Consider the following 22,666-nt stretch of genomic DNA (forward strand, 5'->3'; position numbering starts at 1 on the left):
GGCAATCCTTATATCAGACAAATTAGATTTTAAACCAAAGACTATAATAAGAGCTGAGGAAGGACACTATATCCTACTTAAAGGTCTATCCAACAAGAAGACCTAATAGCTGTAAATATCTATGCCCCTAACATGGGAGCAGCCAATTATATAAGCCAATTAATAACAAAAGCAAAGAAACACATCGACAACAATACAATAATAGTGGGGGACTTTAATACCCCCCTCACTGAAATGGACAGATCATCTAAGCAGAAGATCAACAAGGAAATAAAGACTTTAAAGGACACACTGGGCCAAATGAACTTCACAGACATATTCAGAACATTCCACCCCAAAGCAATGGAATACACATTCTTCTCTAGTGCCCATGGAACATTCTCCAGAATAGATCACATCCTAGGTCATAAATCAGGTCTCAACTGGTACCAAAAGATTGGGATCATTCCCTGCATATTTTCAGACCACCATGCTTTGAAACTAGAACTCAATCACGAGAGGAAAGTCGGAAAGAACTCAAATACATGGAGGCTAAAGAGCATCCTACTAAAGAATGAATGGGTCAACCAGGAAATTAAAGAAGAATAAAAAAAATTCATGGAAACAAATGAGAAGTAGAGAGAGCCAGCAGGTGGAGGGGTAGAGGGAGAGGGAGAGAGAGAGAATCCTAAGCAGGCTCCATGCTCAGCGCAGAGCCCAACGTGGGGCTTGATCCCACGACCCTGGGATCATGACCTGAGCTGAAATCAAGAGTCAGACGCTTAACCGACTGTGCCATCCCAGTGCCCCCAGTTCTTTCTTTTCAGAAGTAGTGTATGGTACATATATTTAGAATTCTGTGAACATTCATTAAGTTTGGAAAAGTCACTGGCATTATGTGGGCATTTTATACTTACGCTGTGTAAAAATTTGTAGGGTGAACAGACATGGGGACTGGATTGTTTTGAATGGTATCTTCAACCTTTTTTTGGTTTTCACATGCATTATTATTATTAAAAACTGAACGCACGTCCTGATATAAGAATATTTACTTACAAATTCTACATAAGTACTTCCGAACTAATATGTTGACACGTCTCAAAAGAGGCTTTAAGTTTAGTGAGACTTTACAAAGTATTGGTTTAAGGGACATATGGCATTAAAAATCATAAGTAAAAGCATAATGATGCTTAATGATAGTGATTTATTCATATTACCATGGGAAATATCTCAACAAGCCACATGAACATGGGGCATTATTATCAGTAGTAAATTTAATACGTGGCCATACTGTCCTTGCAGAAACGTATGAGTTTAGCTAATCATAATATGTTTCACGAAGAAACAAGAGGTTTTTGAAATGAATTCAGAGGATTTCCCCAGTTCTTCAGGTAATTAAAAAGTTATAATTCCTTAGCTTTACCCTGCAGAAAAACTATGGCCATGCATTAAATTTATAATTTAAAATTTTTCTTATTGTTATGATTCAGTAAAACAAAATTCAAATGTTATATTGAAGTCTTTACTGTGTAATTTAGACTGCGTCCTTCAACTCATGTCTCCTTTTTTTTTTAACTTTTGTTTTTTAAAGATTTTTTTTTTTAATTTATTTGACAGAGAGAGAGAGCGAGAGCAGGAACACAAGCAGGGGGAGTGGGAGAGGGAGAAGCAGGCTTCCCGCAGAGCAGGGAGCCCGATGTGGGGCTCGATCCCAGGACCCTGGGATCATGACCTGAGCCGAAGGCAGATGCTTAACGACTGAGCCACCCAGGAGCCCCTCATGTTTCCTTTCTAATACTAGTCATTCAGTGGATACTTGCCTGAGTCATAGCATCCTCAAGGTGAAAATAGCATCGCAAACCAATTAACTTAGGAGACGCAGCAATGTTCTTACTGCCATTGTAACTGGATTCATTATTTAATATTAAGCCTGGCTTTACAACCTGACCAGAATGATTAAGGTTGGATGATGCTCAGCACATTTTTCTCTCTATTCATTATTCATTAATTGGGCATGGTCAGCTGGCAGCTACTTTGATGAATCTCCATTTCTAATTGATGCAAATGATTTACTAAAAAGGAAGCTTTTGGGGCGCCTGGGTGGCTAAGTCGGTTAAACATCTGACTCTTGGTTTCGGCTCAGGTCATGATCTCAGGGTTGGGGGATCAAGCCCCGGGTCGGGCTCTGCACTCAGTAGGGAGTCTGCTTGAGATTATGTCTCTCCCTTTCCTTCTGCCCATCCCTCTCTCTCTCTCAAATAAATAAATAAATCTTTAAAAAAAAAAAAAGCTTTCCTCTGTAGGGGCAGAACAGGTGCCAGCCTTAACTAATGGAGCATCAGAATGCTTAGATAACAAGGATGAACTAGTGGTTACACAGGCAACCTTGCTATTTAATCCATGGAGTTGATACCAACATGCCGATATACCAGACTTTTCAGATTTAGTGACCAAGAAAGTCTGTTTTAAATGTAATATATGCATGGTAATTATATTGGATGAGAATGCCATGCCCAAAGGCATATTATATATCCAAGATTTTATTTGATACTGGGAATACCAGTAAAACTAAAAAACTAAAAATAAAAAAAATAAAATCTAAAATCAGTTATGGCTACATTGTCAAAGTTGTGTACCTCTGTTGAAACAATATCTATAAAACAGTTGTGAAAAAGAAAAGGATGTGTTTAGAGGCAGAAATTTTAAAGTACATATAGAGAATTGTACACCAGACTATAGTCTCTAGTTATGAAAGAATTTGGATCGTTACACAAGGACCCCTTTATTTAACTCTGTTTTCACTAAGGAGATAGAAACACCAATTGTGATACTTCTATAGAGAGTCTCAGTGAACCATTCTTCCTCTTTCTCCACTGTTATGGAACACAAAAAATAACAGAGAACAGGGGAGTTAAACTTAGCCATAGTGTGATTGTGAACAGAGTTTCTAGATGAGCATGTGCAGTCTGAATTGTGACAAAGTGATTAAGATACGTTCTATTGCAATTTAGGTAAAATATGTAAATTTTTAATTTCTGAACATTTTGCTATCAGAATTTTTTTTATGTTTTAAGTTAACATGGCAAATGTAACAAAACATTAAAAACAAATATTTTAGTATAAATACCAATTCTAAGAATGTTTCATTTGAGGTAAATATATTAAATATGCAAGAGCCTTTTGTATCTGTCACAGACATATCATTTTGACTTTCCAAATTAAATTTGCTAATATGTACTACTTGTAAAATTGAATGGCCTACCCATCCAACACTGGCCTGTACTTTGGTCTCTGCATGATCTAATCTATTATTTAATAACTGAAATTATATTGAGATGAATAGTATGAGAAACATACTTCTCATGTTTCACTTATGTGTTCTAATAAATGCATTGGAATACATTTTAGAATAGATCTGCTCAGTTTCTCTGTATACTTTAATATAGGATAGTCTGGAGAATTCAAAAGATATTTTGGGGGGAAAATGTTGGCAAGAGATATGCTTATTTTTCTCCTGTGTATTCTGGTAAATAGGAAGTCTTTATTCCAGGAGGATTATTTATTTGAAATTTTTAGTTAACATATTAAACGATATATGTTAAGAAGTTTTTCTGCTAATTCCTTTTCTCACTTTTTTTTGGTATCTAATATTTGCTGTATTTTCATTATTCTGTATAATGCCATAATATATCAAGATGGGCAAAGACATAACTTATGAGGGTATCATTGTAAGTTACAATAATTTCATATGTTTAAGGAAATAAATGAGTTACATTTAGAAAGTCTAGTATTTTCGTGGAATTATTTCAGTTTATGGAGACTATAATAGGGAGAACCATGGAGACCAGCCATATTATTTTTTTCTTTATATACTTATCAAATGTGCATTAATACTTGTCCTGATATATGATTATACAAGTTGAGAAGTACACTAATATTTTTTTTATTTTTTGAAAACTACATTATTGTTTTAAAGTTATTCCTAAAAGCTCTTTACATGGTGATTTACAAGTGCAAGAATCTCCATAAAATGTATTTAAATTTATTATTTTTAAGTATGAGAGGATTCAGAGGAAACATAAGCAACGTTTACCTTAGTAAGATAATCATACAATACTTAATAGCACTCTACAAAGGGCTTAAAACAAAAATTAATGCATTTTTCTTCCAAATACATGTTCATTGTATTATTGGAAAAAAGAAAACCCAAACATGAAACATCTAGTTTAATGTGGGATCGAGCCCCACATCAGGCTCATAACTACAAAACCCACCATAGTGTTTATACCGTTTGCTCTATACTCATCCGTTCATTTTTCCCTCTACCTCTCTTTCTCTCAAAATAGTAGGCCTTGGGGCATCTGGGTGGCTCAGTGGGTTAAGCGATTGTCTCCAGTTCAGGTCATGAGCCCAGGATCCTGGGATTGAGCCCCTCTCATCAGGCTCCCTGCTCAGGGGAGAGCCTGCTTCTCCCTCTCCCTCTGCCTGCCAGTCCCCCTGCTCGTGCTTGCTCTCTCTCTCTCTCAAATAAAAATAATAGGCCTTTTTTTCCTTCTTTTTGCTTAACATTTCCTTTTTATGCTTAAAGTCATTTTTAAACAAACAGTTTATATATACACTCCCAATGTAATTACTCTTTTATATTACTTAATAACACCCAGTTGTATCTGTGATAATTGTGACATTTTGCTATTGTTGAACATTTAACTTGTTTCCAGATTTAGATATTAAATGGCATTTCTATAAACATAATATCAATAAATCCTTCTCTCCTCCAGTCTGCCAACAAATATGTCTCAAGTGACTGAATGAGTGAAATACTTGCACATATCCACATAGTCCTACCCTAATACACACATGTACTTCATTATCTGTCTATTATCTATCTGATCCTTCTACTCTTCAAATATGTCTAGTAAAATTGGCTAGAAATAGATGCAAGTGGAATTTCTGGGAAAGATAGGCTTATGAAAAGTAATGTGTTATTTTCTAAAATTATAGAAACGGGACCATAATTTTTTTCAGACCTGAAAATGACTGTGGGTTCTTTAGCTTGAGGGTTTTTTAATTTAAGATGGGAGAGAATATTAGAATCAACTGAGAGATTCTTTCAAAGGACAGCCTCCTCATTGGGATCACGTCTTCATTGATGGGGCCCGAGGTTCCCCAGGTGATTCTGATTAGGCCCGTGCGCTAAAGACACCACCTGTAGCCTTACATCATTGATTTATAAGTCAGAAAACTGAAGGCCAAGGAATGGTGAGTGGCTCAAGTCTGAGAGGTTATTAATGCAACAGAGTAGAATCAAATTTTTCGACCACCACGCTCTTCACTTGGCTTTTCTATGGAATTTTGTAAGTATGTTCTTTGTAAGATGTATTGAATGGAAAAAAATCCCAGGGTCCCATAAGTTTGAGAATGCTGGGTCAAACTCTTGAGTGAGTCCTGTCTTGGAGGCTTTGATGTGCCAGTGTGGTTTGTTTTTATCTTAATGGAATAGCTTTTCCCCAACTTAAGTCAGTGTGGCACTAACCCCTAGAGTATCTTGAGGGATTGTTGTCTTTTGAAACAACTTTTTTTTTTTTAAAGACTTATTTTATTTTAGAGCGAGAGAGAGAGCATGCGCGAGGGAAAGCGGGCTAGGGCATGAGCAGGGGGAGGGGCAGAGAAGAGGGAGATTGAGAATCTCAAGCAGATAGGGTTGGGATGGGGGTGGGGGCACCTTGATCTAAGATCATGACCAGAACTGAAACCAAGAGTTGGACGCTCAACTGACTGAGCCACTCAGGCGCCACTCTTTTGAAAACATCTTTTGGTAAGTATTCCTCACCATATTACCGTTTGTGTGCTTCTAGTCACAAATCATAGAACTGAGGGTAAAAAAGTAGGTGTTCATTAATATGCTAAGTAGTGATCAGCCCAAATTTTTTCATGAGTAGGTCCAAATAAAAACATGTGACTAATTTCAACTGTTGATTTTTTAAAGCAATGGACCCCCAGTTTTAGCGAGTACCAGATCCCCGGGAAGGCTTCTTACCCTGCAGACCGCTCAGCCCTTCCCGGGGTGTTTCTGACTGAGTCTGTCTGGGGTTGGAGACTGAGAGCCCACATTTGAAAAATTTCAGTGCTCCTGCTTCTCCAAGGTCCATACTTCGAGAAACCATTGTTTTAAAATAAATGTTGAGGGGCGCCTGGGTGGCTGAGTTGTTAAGCGTCTGCCTTCGGCACAAGTCATGATCCCAGGGTCCTGGGATCGAGCCCCACATCAGGCTCCTTGCTCAGCAGGAAGCCTCTTCTTCCTCTCCCACTCCCCCTGCTTGTGTTCCCTCTCTCGCTGTGTCCCTCTCTGTCAAAGAAAAAAAAAATCTTCAAAAAAAAAATTGAGATTTTCAGAATATTTTCAGCTGAGAAAAATAGGGGCATCATTCTTAGTTGGTGTCCTCTTTACATTCATCTTACTACTGGAAGTCGTTGTTTTAATGTGCCCCTTATTCAAGTCAGTAGTGCTCAGGAACAGACAGTGGTGAGTTTTTTAAATGTGTTAAAATCCATGGTTGAATCCACGGCCAAATCCCAGTTTATCATTTTCATTCATAAAATAACCATTGAATGTTAGGTTCAGAATTCCTTTTGCTCTCTGATTTCTATTTTCCTTATAACTCTTCTCTCTCCTTTCTTCATGCTCTGCTTGCATGCTGGTACACACACACACACACACACACACACACACACACACACACACACACACACACACACACCCTCCCCCCCCCCCCAAACTTTCTTTTAGGAAAGAGTATGATTAGTGATTCCTGTGTGAAGGTATATTTTCCAAATTTTGGACTTGAAACACTACTGTTTGGTTATATATTCAGTTTCCTTGTGGGATAACTATTAGATATTCATGACTTTCATATGAAAAAAAAAATCAGTGATCGGTTTTCAAGTATTTTTGTCCATGACCAATTTTACAGTCCACATCACAGTCTCATGTGCACATATATACACATACACACAGTCCTATCTGAAACACAAGTTTCACAAAATAGCTCTTCAGCTTAATATATAGACTGCACTTTTATATATTTCTAAATACGTTTCACTTAGGGACGCCTGGGTGGCTCAGTCGGTAAAGCATCTGCCTTCGGCTCAGGTCATGATCCCAAGGTCCTGGAATCGAGCCCCACATCGGGTTCCCTGCTCAGCGGGAAGCCTGCTTCTCCCTCTCCCACTCCCCCTGCTTGTGTTCCCGCTCTCTCTAACAAATAAATAAAGTCTTAATTTAAAAAAAAGTATGTTTCACTTAAATAATTTGGTCATAACCAAGTTTAATATTTCATTTAAAGAATAATTTGGTTTATAAGTACCTATAAAATTGATTTCATTATCTGATTATAGGTTGGATTTGCAGCTTTGGAAGCCATTGTTTTTGTTTTTGTTTTTTCATTTAAGGTCATGTTGTTCTTATCTATGTCTAAATATTTCCAATGTTGCAGTTTCCCAGGAAAAAATAAATACACATACACACACGTGTCCTAATATCTCAGGATGATAATGTGTTATTTGGTCATTTACGTTTTTCAGGGCTGTATGTGGACAGTTGCACACGTCAGTTCTTTGCAAACCTGCTGATTTTATGTTGTTGGCAGTGTCTTCCAGCCTTCTTGGGAAATTTTCTGGTTGTCCAGTTACGTCTTTTCTCTTGTTTATCACTTGCATCACTGTAGTGTGCTGCCAAAAAGAGTCAAATGTGATTTGTTTTTCAGTTTGGTTTTGAGGCGATTACCTTTGGAATATGGAAAACAGTCTCCAACATTGAGTTGAAAATATAGATCTGAACTTAATTTTTTTAAAAAAGGGCAGAGTTTAAAACTGTATTTGAACTGAAAAAAAAAAAAATTTAACATAATTAGTCAAAACAACAACTACGAAAAGGTTACAGAGCTGCGTTTTGGATCAATGAATGTGATTCTCAGTTTCCTGCCAGGGGAGAGCAATAAAGTAATTGGTATCAAAAGCCTGGTTTCAGGGCACCTGGGTGGCTCAGTCGGTTAAGCGACTGCCTTCGGCTCAGGTCATGATCCTGGAGTCCCGGGATCGAGTCCCGCATCAGGCTCCCTGTTTGGCAGGGAGTCTGCTTCTCCCTCTGACCCTCCTCCCTCTCATGCTCTCTGTCTCTCATTCTCTCTCTCTCTCTCAAATAAATAAAATCTTTAAAAAAAAAAAAAGCCTGGTTTCAATAGATAGAAAATTAATTCTCAACCTTAAACTCCTGTGGGCTTTTCTTGAATCATTATTGATTAGACCTTACCTCCTACCTCAGGAGACAAAATGGTTGCAGTTAGGATTTAATAGTGCTTAGTTACAAAAGATCTTTTCTAGTATACTTTATTTTTAAAACAAAAATTGGTACGACTGGAAAACCCGCAAAAAGCAAGGGAACATGATATAAAATAATCCTTTATTGCTATCTTTCTGCAGTCATGTTTACCATAAATTGTCAAACCAAGAATTATCCTCAACCGCATAATAAAAACTTAGTAGCATAGATAGTGAAATTTATATTGAGGGATAATTTTAATTCAATTGTGTTTAAAGTAATTTATCCTGTTCTATAAATGTACATTTTAATAAGTACTGCATATGAAAAAGCTCTGGTCCCGTCAGGATGATCCTGAGTGACTCCAACACTGAAGAAATGAGAAGTTCGATTTTAATGTGAATAATAGAAAGATAACACTAATTCTGATACCTGAATGTTATTTGTGTATCTCATATTTTTTTTTACAATATTTTTTCAATATGGCTTCTTTTTGTCTCTGATGTATTTAGTATATAACATGTTAGTTTCAGGTATACAACACAACTATTGATATTTCTATATATCGGAAAACAAGTACCACAGTAAGTCTTAATGTCATCATGGTACTATATTTTTAAATATTCTTATAGATATGTTTTTTTTTTTTTTTGAAGACCATGCACTTGTCAAATGAAGACAAGAATGTGAGAGTATCTGTTATCTCAAGTTGTAATATTATTTTTCTTGTCTATCTTTTCTGATACAGCCTGAAAAAAATGAGAGTGAGCCAGGCAGCCAGAGGATAAAACCTGTTTTTATTGAGGATGCTAATTTTGGACGACAGATATCCTATCAACATGCCGCAGTCCATATTCCCACGGACATCTATGAGGGCTGTAAGTAAAAGAATTTAAACAGCTGTTGGAATATCATGCTCTTGTCTGTCTTTTATATCTCAGATTTGGGGAAGAAAAAGACAAAAATGGGATACAGTTTTATTTACGTATCATTTAAGAGTCTGTGGTCAACTCTGTATAAAAGAAGAAATCTGATTTTTATGAGCAGTTGATGTTCTTATAGCCTCACTATGTGAATATTTGCAGGAGAGTGCATCCATTGGAGATGTCCTTCTATTATTGAGTAAAAAAAATCTGCCTTCCCTATTGCCATCGAAACTGAAAATTAATAGATAGACTTTTAAAAAATCAAAATTACATAGCACAAGTGCACACAAATGCAAATAGACAAACTGCAAAGGCAGAGAGCGATACATTTTAGACTGTGCAGTTTTCAGTCCCATCTTAGGGTTTTCTGTATGTGTCTGCCTGTCTTACCCTCGGATATAGATAAAAAATACCTGCCTCCCCATATGTTATGGGCTCAAGATAAATGCTGGGAAAGACTAAAGAAATAGAGAACCACTGAGTGGAAGACTTGCTGGAGAAGGCTTCACTGAGAAAGGGAGGGGAATAAGTTCCTTAGGACGGTATAGGGCAGGGAGCTTTTACCAGTGGAGTGACAGAGATACCCTATATATTAGTAAGGGTAGAGCCTGAGAATCTGACTAGGATAATCTATTATCTATGAGGACTACCCAAGGCCCAGAAAGCAGGGTCTTTGTTCAGTCGTAGCTCTTGGCTCCTATGTTCACCATTCTCTAACCAATTTCTACTCTGCCTTCTTGCCTAAGTAATTAGTAATAAGAAAGGACCATTTGAGATTTTTAAAAGTACTTTTCTTATATTCTCCTTAATTAGAGAGGCTGTAGAGTGAATTGGGTGTCTAGAACTGCCTGGGTTCTGGAGCCAGATGGCCTGAGTTCAAAGCTAAATTTTTGCAGTATTTTTTTTTTTTTAATTTTATTTATTTGAGAGACAGCACCAGGTGGGGCAGTGGGCACAGGGAGAGGGAGGAACAGACTCCCTGCTGAGCAGGGAGCCTGAAGTGGGGTTTGATGCCGGGACCCCAGGATCATGACCTGAGCTGAAAGCAGACGCTTAAGCGACTGAACCACTCAGGTGCCCCTTTGCAATATTTTTTTCTTTTTTAAAAAGATTTTATTTATTTATTTGACAGAGAAAGAGAGAGCCCACACAAGCAGGGGGAGTGAGAGGGAGAGGGAGAAGTAGGCTCCCTGCTGATCAGGGAGCCCGATGCGGGGCTCGATCCCGGGACCCTGGGATCATGACCTGAGCCGAAGGTAGATGCTTAGGGACTGAGCCACCCAGGCGCCCCTGCAGTATTTTTTTCTTAAGCAAATCCTTTAAATTTCTGGGCAAGTGTTTTCTCACCTGTAAAATGGGGATAAGATTACTCAACTAAAAGATGAGCGAGGATAAAGTAAGTTAATATACTTATTTTCCAGCCTAGTAGTAGGTGCTATTTAAATGTTTTTTGTTACTGTTAATTACAGTTCAAGTTTATTTAAGCACAGGGGACTAAGTACAGGAACTAATAATATAAATTATCATTTATATTTTGGATTCACTGAGATTGTTTAAAAGGGAATTTGAAATGCATATGTAATTCTTTTCATAACAGATTTCCTCTTGATCAAATTATTGTATTCTGTTTTTAATTTTAAAAAAGTACATAATGTTTTCTTCCTATCAATTCTTTTAAGATATTAAATGTATGATTTTTCTTTATTGATAAAAGAAACAAAATGATGTATATGGGTAGTTTCTGTTGTTACATGAGAATTAAACGTAATTAGACTTCTTTACTGTTTATTCTAGGTTCTTTTAGGAATTACTTGGGATTTGGGTTCAGATTTCTTTTTTAAACTTTGATCATGGTGTACTGTTTAAAAGAACTATCTTGATATTTGCAATTACATTTTGTAACTGTTAAAACTATTCAGACAATATAAGCTGTATGATTATTTCTAATTTTTTTAAAATTAATTTTCATCCACCTTCATTTCAAATTTTTTTTATCACCAGTTGTTTTTTGGGTATGCCAACAAAATAATCTTACTACGTTTAAATTATATCTTCCTATTGAATTCACGTTAGAAGAACACACTGGCTGGATATGGAAGTTTTGAGTCACAATAATTTTTTGTCAGTACTCTATGGATTTCCTGGCACTGTTTTTTTTGTTTGTTTGTTTGTTTGTTTTTGTTCTTGTTTTTTTTGGTCCTGTATTACTATGTTGAAGAAACTTGAGGCCAACTTCAGTGTTTTCAATTTGTTAGAAAGCTGTCATTATTGTGTTGCTGTTTTGTTGCCTCATATTTGGAGATTTTTTTTCCTTACTCCTGAAAATCAGTATCATTATCAAGAAGATACTCAAGTCACTGATTTCTTTTTTTTTAATCTGTGGAACACTTTGTTAAAATATATATTTGCATGTTCTTGGGGAGGCAGTCTGTCTAGAATCAGTAGTCAAGATAGATTCTCTGAGCAAGTCCATAGATTATTGTTTGTCATTCCCAAAGAAAAGAAAAAGAACAAGTTTAAGTGTATTGCGGTTTTAATCTGCTTGATTGTGGATGTAGAGGTTTGGGAAAGTTGGGATGGGTGTTTTGAAGAGCTTTGTCTTTGTGCCGATTCTGCCCACTTCTCCCCACCTTTGATAGGATAGAAAGAGCCAGTGGGTCACAGCACTGTTCTTTGCTGGACATGGGGCCCTTCACTGACGAAACTTGGGAAAGAGGAGGGTTTGCACGTACTTACTGATTTGTATGGCACATGAGGTGTCTCTCTAAGGCCCAGGAGCTTACTTCCTGGTCTGGATGGCACATGAGACACCACTTCAGTCCCAGTATGGTATAAAGACTCCATTACCTTGCTGGCCCACTCAGCCCAGTTCTTTCCCTTCAGGTATACAAAATAATGAGGCTCTTCATAGTTTCTCTCATTCACGTTCCTACGGAACAGTAAATCTTTTTTTCCTCTCTGTAGAAAAATTTCCTTGTGGTTCAGGCAATCTATTAGGGATTGTCAAGAAATCCTCAAATTTTTCATTCAATTCTCAAGGAAGGATATGGATACTTTACACATTTTAAAAGGTTTTTTTCCCCTCTAAAAAGCGTATACCATTATGGCAAATTTTAATATAGCATACATATTTAACATAGGAAATTAAAGTGTCCAGCAATAGCAGCTCCTGAAGCTAACCATGATTAACAGTTTGGGGCCATAGTCCTGTAGGATAACTTTAAATGCAGGAACTAACGTCCAAATGAGATATTTCACACTGCTTTTCAACTTGCCTTTTCCTGAACTTAGAGATTCTTGTTAGAGTATTAGAAGGCTGCAAATGGGAGAAAGATTTCTCCTCAGGAGTAGGTTACCCAGAAAAAAATAAAGTGATTGTGCTTAGTTTCTCAATGACATGTTTGAGAAATCAGTGAAAAAAGGGATTTCTCATTTTTTCCATAGATAATTAGTGCCTAATTTACCAGTCTAGTAAATTACCTTGTGCATACCTTTTGTGAACAACAAGGGTCAGAAGACCCCACAATTCCATTGGCCTGGTTAATTAATAACACCATTTTTTTTGAATTAGTAGTTGCTTGACTCCATGCTAACCTTTTTTAATGTAGTATCTCCTTTATTTACTGTAACATTGTTTAAGTAATTTTGAAGAAGGGAAAACTGAAGCAGTCTTTAAGGAAAGGCCGTATTATTAAGAGATGGGGTCAGAATTCAAATAAAGTCTAATTCCAATCTTTATATTTTTAATCACTATAATAAATGAAATTCTTCGTATTTTAGAGTTAATTTTAACTCTTATGTTATTTGGGAGACAGAATTGTCCACTGGAATTAGTAAGATGTGTTCTACGTGATAATCTTTATTTTCTTACTTTTTTTTCTTTCCCTCTGTTTGATTTTTTTTTTTTCCTTTTCAGTTGAAATCATACATAGTTAAAGTCTTCATCTGTTATATGCTGGAACAGACATGAAAATAGACACAAAGTGAACCTAAACATAATTTTAAAAATAATATTAACTGCGACATGGTATACATAGGGTTTTTTTTTAATTATATTTCAAAAGTTTCGAATTTTATAAATGTTTTTCTTTCCAATTTAGAGTAAACTATGTGTACACATCTGCAGAAGATGATCTTAATAGTCTCAGGGAATAAAAAATACTTTGATTTTGAAAATGAGATAAAATATTTAAATAGGTGTTTTCAGAAGTCTAAGGCATACTTGGGAACGTGTCTTAATTAAAAAAAGAGAAAACTCTGTCTTGGATTATTTATTTAGTCTCATTTATCTTAATAGTGGCTTCTCCCCCTTTGCTGAAATCTCATCAGTAAGACTCTGACCTCTCTGGCCTCTACTCTTTTAAAATTCATATTCCATGTTATGCGCTTTGTGAGTAAATGACACAGGAGTAAAATCAGAAATGTCAAGAAGATCTTGAAATTTAATGATTACCGGTATTCTTCATGAAGTTCTTCAGAATATATCAGATTTACAGGATTGTTCTGGGTTTCCGAATTTAATAAATGTGAAAGCTTCCTTTAATTGAAGGCTTAACTGAAGGAAACAGCCTGTTCTTTCTCTAAGACAGTTGTGTGACTATATTCTCATAAGGAATCTCATGTTCTAATTTCTTAGAAGCAATTACTTCTTAAAGTCCCAAGAATTGAAATGGGATTATCTTTGCTCATTGATATTTAAAGTTTTAGAGTAGTACATTTAATTAGAGCCATATCTGAAAGTGTTCATTTTTGAGAATTTCACTGGTTCAAAAGAATCTCAGTAATAAGGGAAAATAGTAACTCCAAATTACATAACATTTTCAGGTATTCAATACTTTTTCCTTATACTTACATTATAATGTAAGCAAGACAATTATTTCCATTTTAGAAATTGAAAAATGAACTTTTATCTTAAGGGAGTATTCATTTTGATAAAGGAAGACAGAATTTTCAGGAATTGTTTGTCTTTTAAAGTCTCACTTGCTTTACTAACAATACTTATAAATTGAACTAATTAAAATTACTAATACTGCAATTGCAATTTAACTTGCTGTTGATTTATTTTGTCTTTACAGCTACAGTATCTCAAATGATATCAGTATAAAAAATAAAGGAAAAAGCTGCCCTACCTTTGCTGACAATTGTATAGATAGCTTTTCAGTCTTTATAAATTTTAACAACAAATCTGTTTCAAGAGATAGACATCACTTATTTATAGAGTGCTAATTAATAGTTTACATTGGTTTTAAACAACTCATTTTGTTATTCCAACAAGTAACAATGTGGGTAATATCTCTTTTATAGTTTTAAGAAAGTTAATATTTTAGTTGATTGGCATCCTCAAAATAAGGCTGTCTGACTTTACAGCTTCAATAGTTGTAAAGATAGATGATAACTCCTTTAAAAAAAATATTTGGTGCTCTTGGGCAAAAGGCTGGATTCACAAGTCTGTCATTTTTTTTTTCAACAAAGCATAGTCCATGTGAAAAGATTTCACTGGATTGATGTTACTTTATATTATTGCTTCACCAAATACATTTTGTAAGAAGAAACTTGACATAATATTGGTAAAATACTTTCAGTGTATAGTCTTAGTTTTTAAATTGTAATTAACTTAGAAATAAAGTTTGTCCCGTATGTCTTTTCTTTAACGAACTGAAATTAAAGAGTAAAATTGTGAGCTCTTGGATAAGTGATTTGAAGGAAATGCAACCATGGGGAATAGGATTATTTGATGTAACTTAGAATAATTAATATGAATAAGGTAGATTACTTTAGACGTAACTGGTTTGGTTATAACCAAAGTAGACTTTGTGACAAGTTAACAAAAAAGGACAAGAGCTATCAACTATAGGGCTAAATTGTTTTGTCACTTAGTGTTTGGTTTTGAAATATGCATTCTCTTCTTTTGACTATAGTGATTGTTGATACATTTTAATTTCAGTTATCTCATGAGTATATATCTTTCATCTGTATTTGGCATATTTAACAAATATTTTGAATTATTTATGGGATAGCTCAGATAAAAAAAAAAAAACCTGTAGACAAAAATCACAGTTGTGCTCTATCCTCAAAGTACCAAATAATATATATTATATTTATATGTGCTAAGAAAAATAACACTTTTATAATATAGCAGTATTATAGGTTTGAGGTAAAATGTTATTAACTATCTTGTATTAGGGTAGAGATCTAGGAAAGTTCACAATAAGATAACCTGGACCACATTAGTTTTATGAAACATGGTATTATTGAATTACTTCAAAAGCAGCCAGTAATTAAGTGAAAGTTTACTAATTTGAGATTAGTTTCAGATATGTTCAATATGTATCATGAGTAGAAAAATTATAAAATATTCTCTTTATTTTGCCTGTAGTGGATGGAAATGGAACATAAAATGAACAAATAAAGAATAGAATGGGCTACATGATAGAATGATAAATGTTCTATATAAAAATAGGGCACAGCTATAGGTAGTTCCTGGGTTAGGGGTGGGGAGTTGGTATTTTAAAATAGATAAAGGAAGGCCTTGAGGATTGGGTAGCAGAGGCCTTGCCATATATAGCCTAATGGATAATTGCAAAGGCTTTGATTTTTACTGATACTGTTCTAGTTCAGTATGCTTTAACAAAATACCATAGACTGAGTGGCTTAAACAGTAGGTATTATTTATTACGGTTCTGGAGGCTGTGAAGTCCAAGATCAAGGTGCTGGTGGATTTCGTTCCTAGTGAGGGTTCTCTGTCTGGTGTGCATGGTGCCTAGTGAGGGTTCTCTGTCTGGTGTGCAGATGGCCACCATCTTGCTCTGTGCTCAAATGACCTTCTCTTCATACATGTGGAGAGAGAGAGTGTGCGCGAGAGAGCTCTGCTCTCTTCCTCTTCTTATGGGGACCCTAATCTTACTGTGGAGGTTCTATCTTCATGAAATCCTCTATCTCTCATGACTTCCCAAAGGCCCCATTCTAATGCTGTCTCATGGGGATTAGGGCTTCCATCTAGGAATTTTGGGAGGACACAAACATGGAAGCTGCGTGGAGGTAATGAAGGTAAAATGAGCTGATAAGGTTGGGGCCCGAATCTTGTAGGATTGGTGGCCTTAGAAGAAGAGGTTTTTATATGTACTCACACAGAGAAAAGGTCATGTGAGGACATAAGAAGGCAGCTGTCTGCAAGCCCAGAAAGAATGCTATCACAGGAATTCAAAAAGGCAATCACCTTGATCTTTGATTTCTCAGCCCCAGAACTGTGAGAAAATAAATTTCTCCTTTAAGCCACCCAGTCAATGGTATTTTGTTATGGCAGTCAGAGCTGACAAAAACGCAAATTTATTTCCTGAGGAAAAAAATGCTGTAGTTTTTAACTCAGGGTTTAAAAGAATAAAAAACAAGGTATGAAAAAGTTCTGTTGTATATTTCATACTTTGTACTGAAATACAATAGTTGAGAAATATTTGGCTGCTATATTTGGATTTACAAGCCCCCCCCTTTTTTTTTTCATTTTAATTCAGAATCGTGATTTCTGTGCTTGCCCTTGAAGCACTTGTGCCCTGGAAACCAATTAATGTTCCCCAAACTCAATAGATGAGTAGATCTGATTGGAATGACAGTGAATTGGCAATTCTAACCCTCTGTAGTAATGATTAGATTGATCACTTTCGTGGAGAATTCCCTAAGTTATTTAGTGGATATGTAGGCTTTGCAGATATAGAGACTGAAATTTATAGTTACTGAAGTGTGGTTTTGTTTGATTTTTGTTTTGTCACATTTAAAAGAGGGCAGAAGACTGTTCTAAGAACCTGATTGTCTAGTCATTTGATCATGGAGCCCAGTATCCAGGATGGTGCTGACAAATTGTTTACCGTTCTGTGCAGATAATGTTCTGTGCACACTACAAATTGATTACATTTTGGAACACTCTGTTCATTGATTTCATTTTGGAACACTCCGTTCCTGGTTCAATTTGCAAAGCTTCTCAGTCCCTTAATTGAAACTTGAAGGATATTTCAACCCATTAAGATATTTGGAATTGTAAAAATCCGTATCTCATTAAAAATAAAGTTGTAAATTAGCTCTAGAGGTAGCTACTCTTGCAAGGTTCACTCACCTCTTATATGTTTATAATGGTGGTTGCTTCTGTCTTTTGTATCACCCGCCATGTTATTGACAACTACTCCTTATTTCTAGCAGAATTTTTCTGGCATGTTCTAAACAAAATTTAAGTTGTTTTACCCAGTCTTTTCCATTTTATACATGTCACATTAACATCTCTCAAGTATATATTTCATTTATTTCACTTAATCTCTTTATTCATAAAATTTTGTACTAATGACAAGTGGGCATAATACTTTTGATAAAATTTGTAAGTCACTTTGTGTTCTATAGGAATCACTTTGTTGTACAAGTGTGACACATGGTTTGTTGTGAAAATCTAACTTTATTTTGTTAGCCTCCTACACTTTTTCAGTCAATGACTGTAGATAAAAGTGACTTTCCTGGGGACTTTGTAATAATAAAGTGGCCTTGGTCATTTTAAGTCCTAAAAACAGTTTAAAAAGTTTCAATTCAAAAATTAAAATGTGTATTCCCATGTAAGAGTCAAAATTCCCAGTTTGACTTAGTATTTATTAATTCTTCTCCCCTCCCCTAGATGAGAGCTAATGGAAGCCAACAGTAGAAAAGGGGCCAACAGGTGAGCATTTCCTAGCCATTCTCTGAATTTTACCCCCACCAGGTAGAAGCAAGGAAAGGAAAGGAAGGAAGAAGATCCTTGTGGCTGGGCTGGTGGCTTTAGGGCAGACATGGGTAGATGATAGGTCTTACAGATAATTTAAACTCTTTCTTTTGAGGAACGATTTTGTGGGTTATTGAGACATTTCTTGCTGGGTTCTTCTCTTCTGTAGTTCATTTGATTCAGCAGACACACATCTTTATATGGTGAGAACTTAATGCTAGTTGATTCCATAGCCCTAGGTGGCATTTTAGATTGGCCTCCCCGGAACCAGCTTGGGTACTGTAGGACAATAGTAACATCTACATGCTTCATGCCAGTCTTAGCAGATGCTACCAAGTCAGTCAAAATTGGGGCATAAAATGTTGCATAGTTCCTAATGTTTTACTGTATGTCTCTTGTACTATATTTCATTACAAAAGTTTTCTCTTCTTATTGCCTATTTGGCCAAATGGAAATTCTCCTGTTCTTGGGAGCCTCATGAAGAATGTCCTCTAAGTCAGGAGTACTTAGAAAGGTGTTTAAAAAACTTTTGTCAACATAACATGGTTGATTTTGATACTGAATTAAATGTAAACCTCATCTAGTTAGACTAACATCCTTGTGTAGATCACATAAATCCCAGCTCTTGATCTAGCGTGCATATATCTCACTAAGGAATATCCTAGATCTTCACTTCTTTTCAGAGCTGGTATTTCTCAGTGCCCTTTCTTAAAGGAGAGATCAAATATTATACAACAGGTTTATTAAATGTCCTTAATTCCTATTTGTTTTTCATACCTTACTGGGAGCGGGAGCTGTATTAAAAAGAAAATATTCTGTGAATTTTTTTAGTTCATGTATGAACAAGAATAGGAATTTGCAAAAGGTCCAGTTATCTCTACACTTTTGCTTATGGTTGAGTGGGAACAACAAATAAAAATTCACTGTTTTTTTTTGTTTGTTTGTTTCTATAGAGAAATTTGAGAGGGAACATAGAAGCATGGTCTGAAAGGATGTTTGGACAATGCAATGCTCTGTAAACTTGATAGCTGGAAATCAGAAGTGTACTTGGCTAGCTTTCTATGATGCGTATAACAAGTGACAGGCCATTCAAAGGTTGAAGAAGAGAGATAATGAAATCTTAAATTAGAATAGCTTTCCAAACAGACTGACAGTACTGTTCACAGCAAATTAAAAAGGGATTGACAATTGGAGAGAAAATGGAGGCCTGGAATTTGAGATGAGAATTTTTTAATCATCTGGCATGTTGCTTCATGTATAAAATCTTAGCAGAATTCTCCCTAGAGAGAAAAAGGCATTTAAAAGATCTTTCTAAAGTCCTATTAGAAAAGAAAGATTTTGAATGGACTAAAGATTGCAACACTATTTTGTCTCAAGATAGAAAGCTTGTATTTTAGAAGTTCAGGGGCTGTGAGCTACACGAATATCGAAATGGGATTTAGTCAGTACTTAGTAGAGCAACTGAAGTTATATTTTAACTTAATGAATAATATGCAACCCTTTTAAAAAAATAGTGCTTAAGGTATATACTGTTGGAAAGATACAGTGATATAGGCCTTGCTTGTTGTTTCATTCCTGTGTAAAAGTTGTTTTTGTTTCGTGTCAATGATAGTAAGTAGAAGCTGGGAGAAGTTCCTTATTAGCTCTCATGGACACTGGGGCTGTTTTCTTGTTTCCTATTCGCCTGGTCTGGAACATGAATGAAGAAATGTTCCATTACTACGCTTCCAAGTATATGAAGACCCGTTGTTGTTTCTGTACTCTCTTGGTAATCACTGTCAGTGATGTGGAAGTGATCAGCAATTATTAGGCCACTTGGAATATAGAAAATAAGACCCTAGGAGAGTTACACAAATAGCGGAAGGCTTTATTTTTCAAAGAAACTAATCTTGTATTCAATGGTATGTTTAATTTTTTTTTTTTTTTTTTTTTTTACATTTTGTTTTAAAGATTTGAGAGAGAAGGAGAGAGAGAGAAAGCGCACACGTGCATGCATGTGTGGGAGGAGGGGCAGAGACAGAGGAAGAGAGAGAATTGTCAAGCAGACTCCCTGCTCAGTGCGGAGCCTGACCCGGGGCTTGATCTCCAGACGCTGAGATCATGACCTGAGCCAAATCGAGAGTCGGCTGTTTAATTGACTGAGCCACCCAGATGCCCCTCAATGGTATTTTTAATACTTAAAATGATTTCTCTATTTAATTTTGATCTTTTGTAATCAGAGGGCATCCTTAACCCATAGAACATCCTCATTACAGAATAATCTAATTTTTGGACCTTCTTTCCTTATCAGCTCCACCCCAAAACTAAGAAACAACTGACAAAAACTAGTGTTTCAGGAATTTTTCAGTATACACATGCCGCCTTTTCCCATTTCTAATGGAAAGGTTAATGGAAAAAAATGTTTTATCCCCTGTATTTTTGTCATTTATTGTTGAAGTTTTTGTATTTCCAATTTAAAATAACATATTTTTTTTTTTTAAGGATTTTATTTATTTGTTTGACAGAGAGAGAGAGATAGCCAGAGAGGGAACACAAGCAGGGGGAGTGGGAGAGGGAGAAGCAGGCCTCCCGCTGAGCAGGGAGCCCGATGCGGGGCTCGATCCCAGACCCTGGGATCATGACCTGAGCCGAAGGCAGACGCTTAATGACTGAGCCACCCAGGCGCCCCTAAAATAACATATTTTTATAAAATTGTTTTCTTGGGGTGTCTAGGTGGCTCAGTTGGTTGAGCGTCTACCTTTGGCTCAGGTCATGATCTCCCGGGATCGAGTCCCAAGTCTGATACCCTGCTCTGCTTCTGTGCATTCTCTCTCTCTCTCTCTCTGTCTCAAATAAGTAAAATCTTAAAAAAAAAAAACAAATATTTACTTTCTAAATGAACAGCTTTTAAGAAATAATTTTGCATATGTAATAGTTATTTCTGGTATTTTGACCTAAAAATTCCTTTTTGTAATTAGCTTCAATACCAGTTTTCTAGTCTAGAGAATAATTACCATATTAAAAAACAGCCGAATTTTTTCATCACACATAATTCTAAAAGACTGATAGCTATTTGAAAAATAAAATAATTCCTGAAAGGGCCAAAATGTTTGTCGTCAATTTAAAATATAATTCCAAATAAGGATCTACAAAAATATTTGAGAAATAGAAACTTTTCTCAAGTATCTAATTGATAGAAGTGAGTGATAGCCATCTATAATATTAAAAGACCATGCAAATATTAGGTATATAATCATCTTAATGCAGAAAGCTATTTATTTTAGTTGTAGTGAAGTCACTGATCATAGTTATTTATTTGTATTTCACTTGTATTACAGTTTTTTAAACCCAGTCCTGTTAAAATCTTCTCTTAAGAGTCTAAATTTATTCAACTTACTATCTGATTTTTTTTTATTCTCAGAAGGATGCTCTAGGTTGTTTTTGGAGATTTTTGAAAAATTTCTGAAGTAGAAAAATTGAGAAGTCCTACAGTGGTGAAGTTTCAAGTACAATGGATAGCCTTTGATAGAAATGGAAAATGGTACCAAAATTAAAAAAAAAAATTAAGGAGTAGGGAAATTTTAAAATGATGAAAGGAAAATGACAGTCCAGTGAATATTGAAATAAACAGTGATTTAGCAAAAATAAAGTTGGCATTTTTGAGAATATTTTAATACATACCATAGTACTTACCTCCAAGGTCTGTTAAGAGGATTAAAAGAAAGCACATAAAAAAAGACCATTGTTAGATGAGTGTTAAAATCTATTACATCAGCAGCCCTCATTTTTCTAAGAAAATTTAGCTATCGTCATGCCTGGGTGGCTCAGTTGCTTAAGCGTCTGCCTTCAGCTCAGGTCAGGATCTCAGGGTCATGGGATAGAGCCCCAGATAGGGCTCCGCACTCAGCAGGGAGTCTACTTGAGGTTCTCTCCCTCTCTTTCCCTGTCTGCCTTTCCCCATTCATGTTCTGTCTCTCTCTTTCTCTGTCTCTCTCTCCCTCTAATAAATAAATCTTAATTAATACCTGTTTTTTTTAATTTTAATCTTAGTCAAATGAAAATGTCATTTAGAAGTTCTTAACGTGTAATTGAGCACATATACATATCGTCTTACTCATTCGAGTTAAGAGAAATCAATGTTTTAATAAACAATAAAACAGGATGAATTATAGAATTAAACTCAAATATCACTGAACTAAGTTAGAATTATTTGATATTGATTAGTTTATTTTTGTAGCTCTTTGGTGAAGGTGATTACCATATCCTGTATAGTTTGTGAACATGAACTTCAGCAAAGTTTGATATTTTAGTATTTTAATGAATAGACTGTGAGTCTGAAACTCTGAATTTGAGAGTATATTTACTTTGAAAGACAAAGTTTTTAATTTACAGTCTTTTGTGTAATAAGTGGTGTTTTTTCAGAGTTGATAAGATTTTAATCTTTAAAGTGCAGTTAAGTTTACTGAACATAAATGATAAAATATTTTGCTACCATAGGCCAATTATTTTTTTTCTTATTCTTATGTTAATCCCCATACATTACATCATTAGTTTTAGATGAAGTGTTCCATGATTCATTGTTTGTGCATAACACCCAGTGCTCCATGCAGAATGTGCCCTCCTCAATACCCACCACCAGGCTAACCATCCTTCACCCCCCTCCCCTCTAGAACCCTGTTTGTTTTTCAGAGTCCATCGTCTCTCATGGTTCGTCTACCCCTCCGATTTCCCCCG

At 35.7% G+C, this 22,666-nt stretch overlaps 1 protein-coding gene across 1 annotated transcript in view; it reads left to right on the forward strand.

Annotated features, from left to right (window-relative positions):
- The window catches only part of CACNA2D1 (calcium voltage-gated channel auxiliary subunit alpha2delta 1), a 343,011-nt gene that overhangs the window by 214,584 nt on the left and 105,761 nt on the right, over positions 1–22,666 (forward strand). Inside the window, exon 5 of the mRNA XM_081799703.1 lies at positions 9,045–9,180. Within this exon, the coding sequence (XP_081655829.1) occupies positions 9,045–9,180 (136 nt within the window). The remainder of the gene's footprint in view (positions 1–9,044; positions 9,181–22,666) is intronic.

The sequence above is a fragment of the Leptonychotes weddellii genome, chromosome 12 (assembly GCF_054177405.1).
Source record: "Leptonychotes weddellii isolate Sample4059 chromosome 12, ASM5417740v2, whole genome shotgun sequence".
Lineage (NCBI taxonomy): Eukaryota > Metazoa > Chordata > Mammalia > Carnivora > Phocidae > Leptonychotes > Leptonychotes weddellii.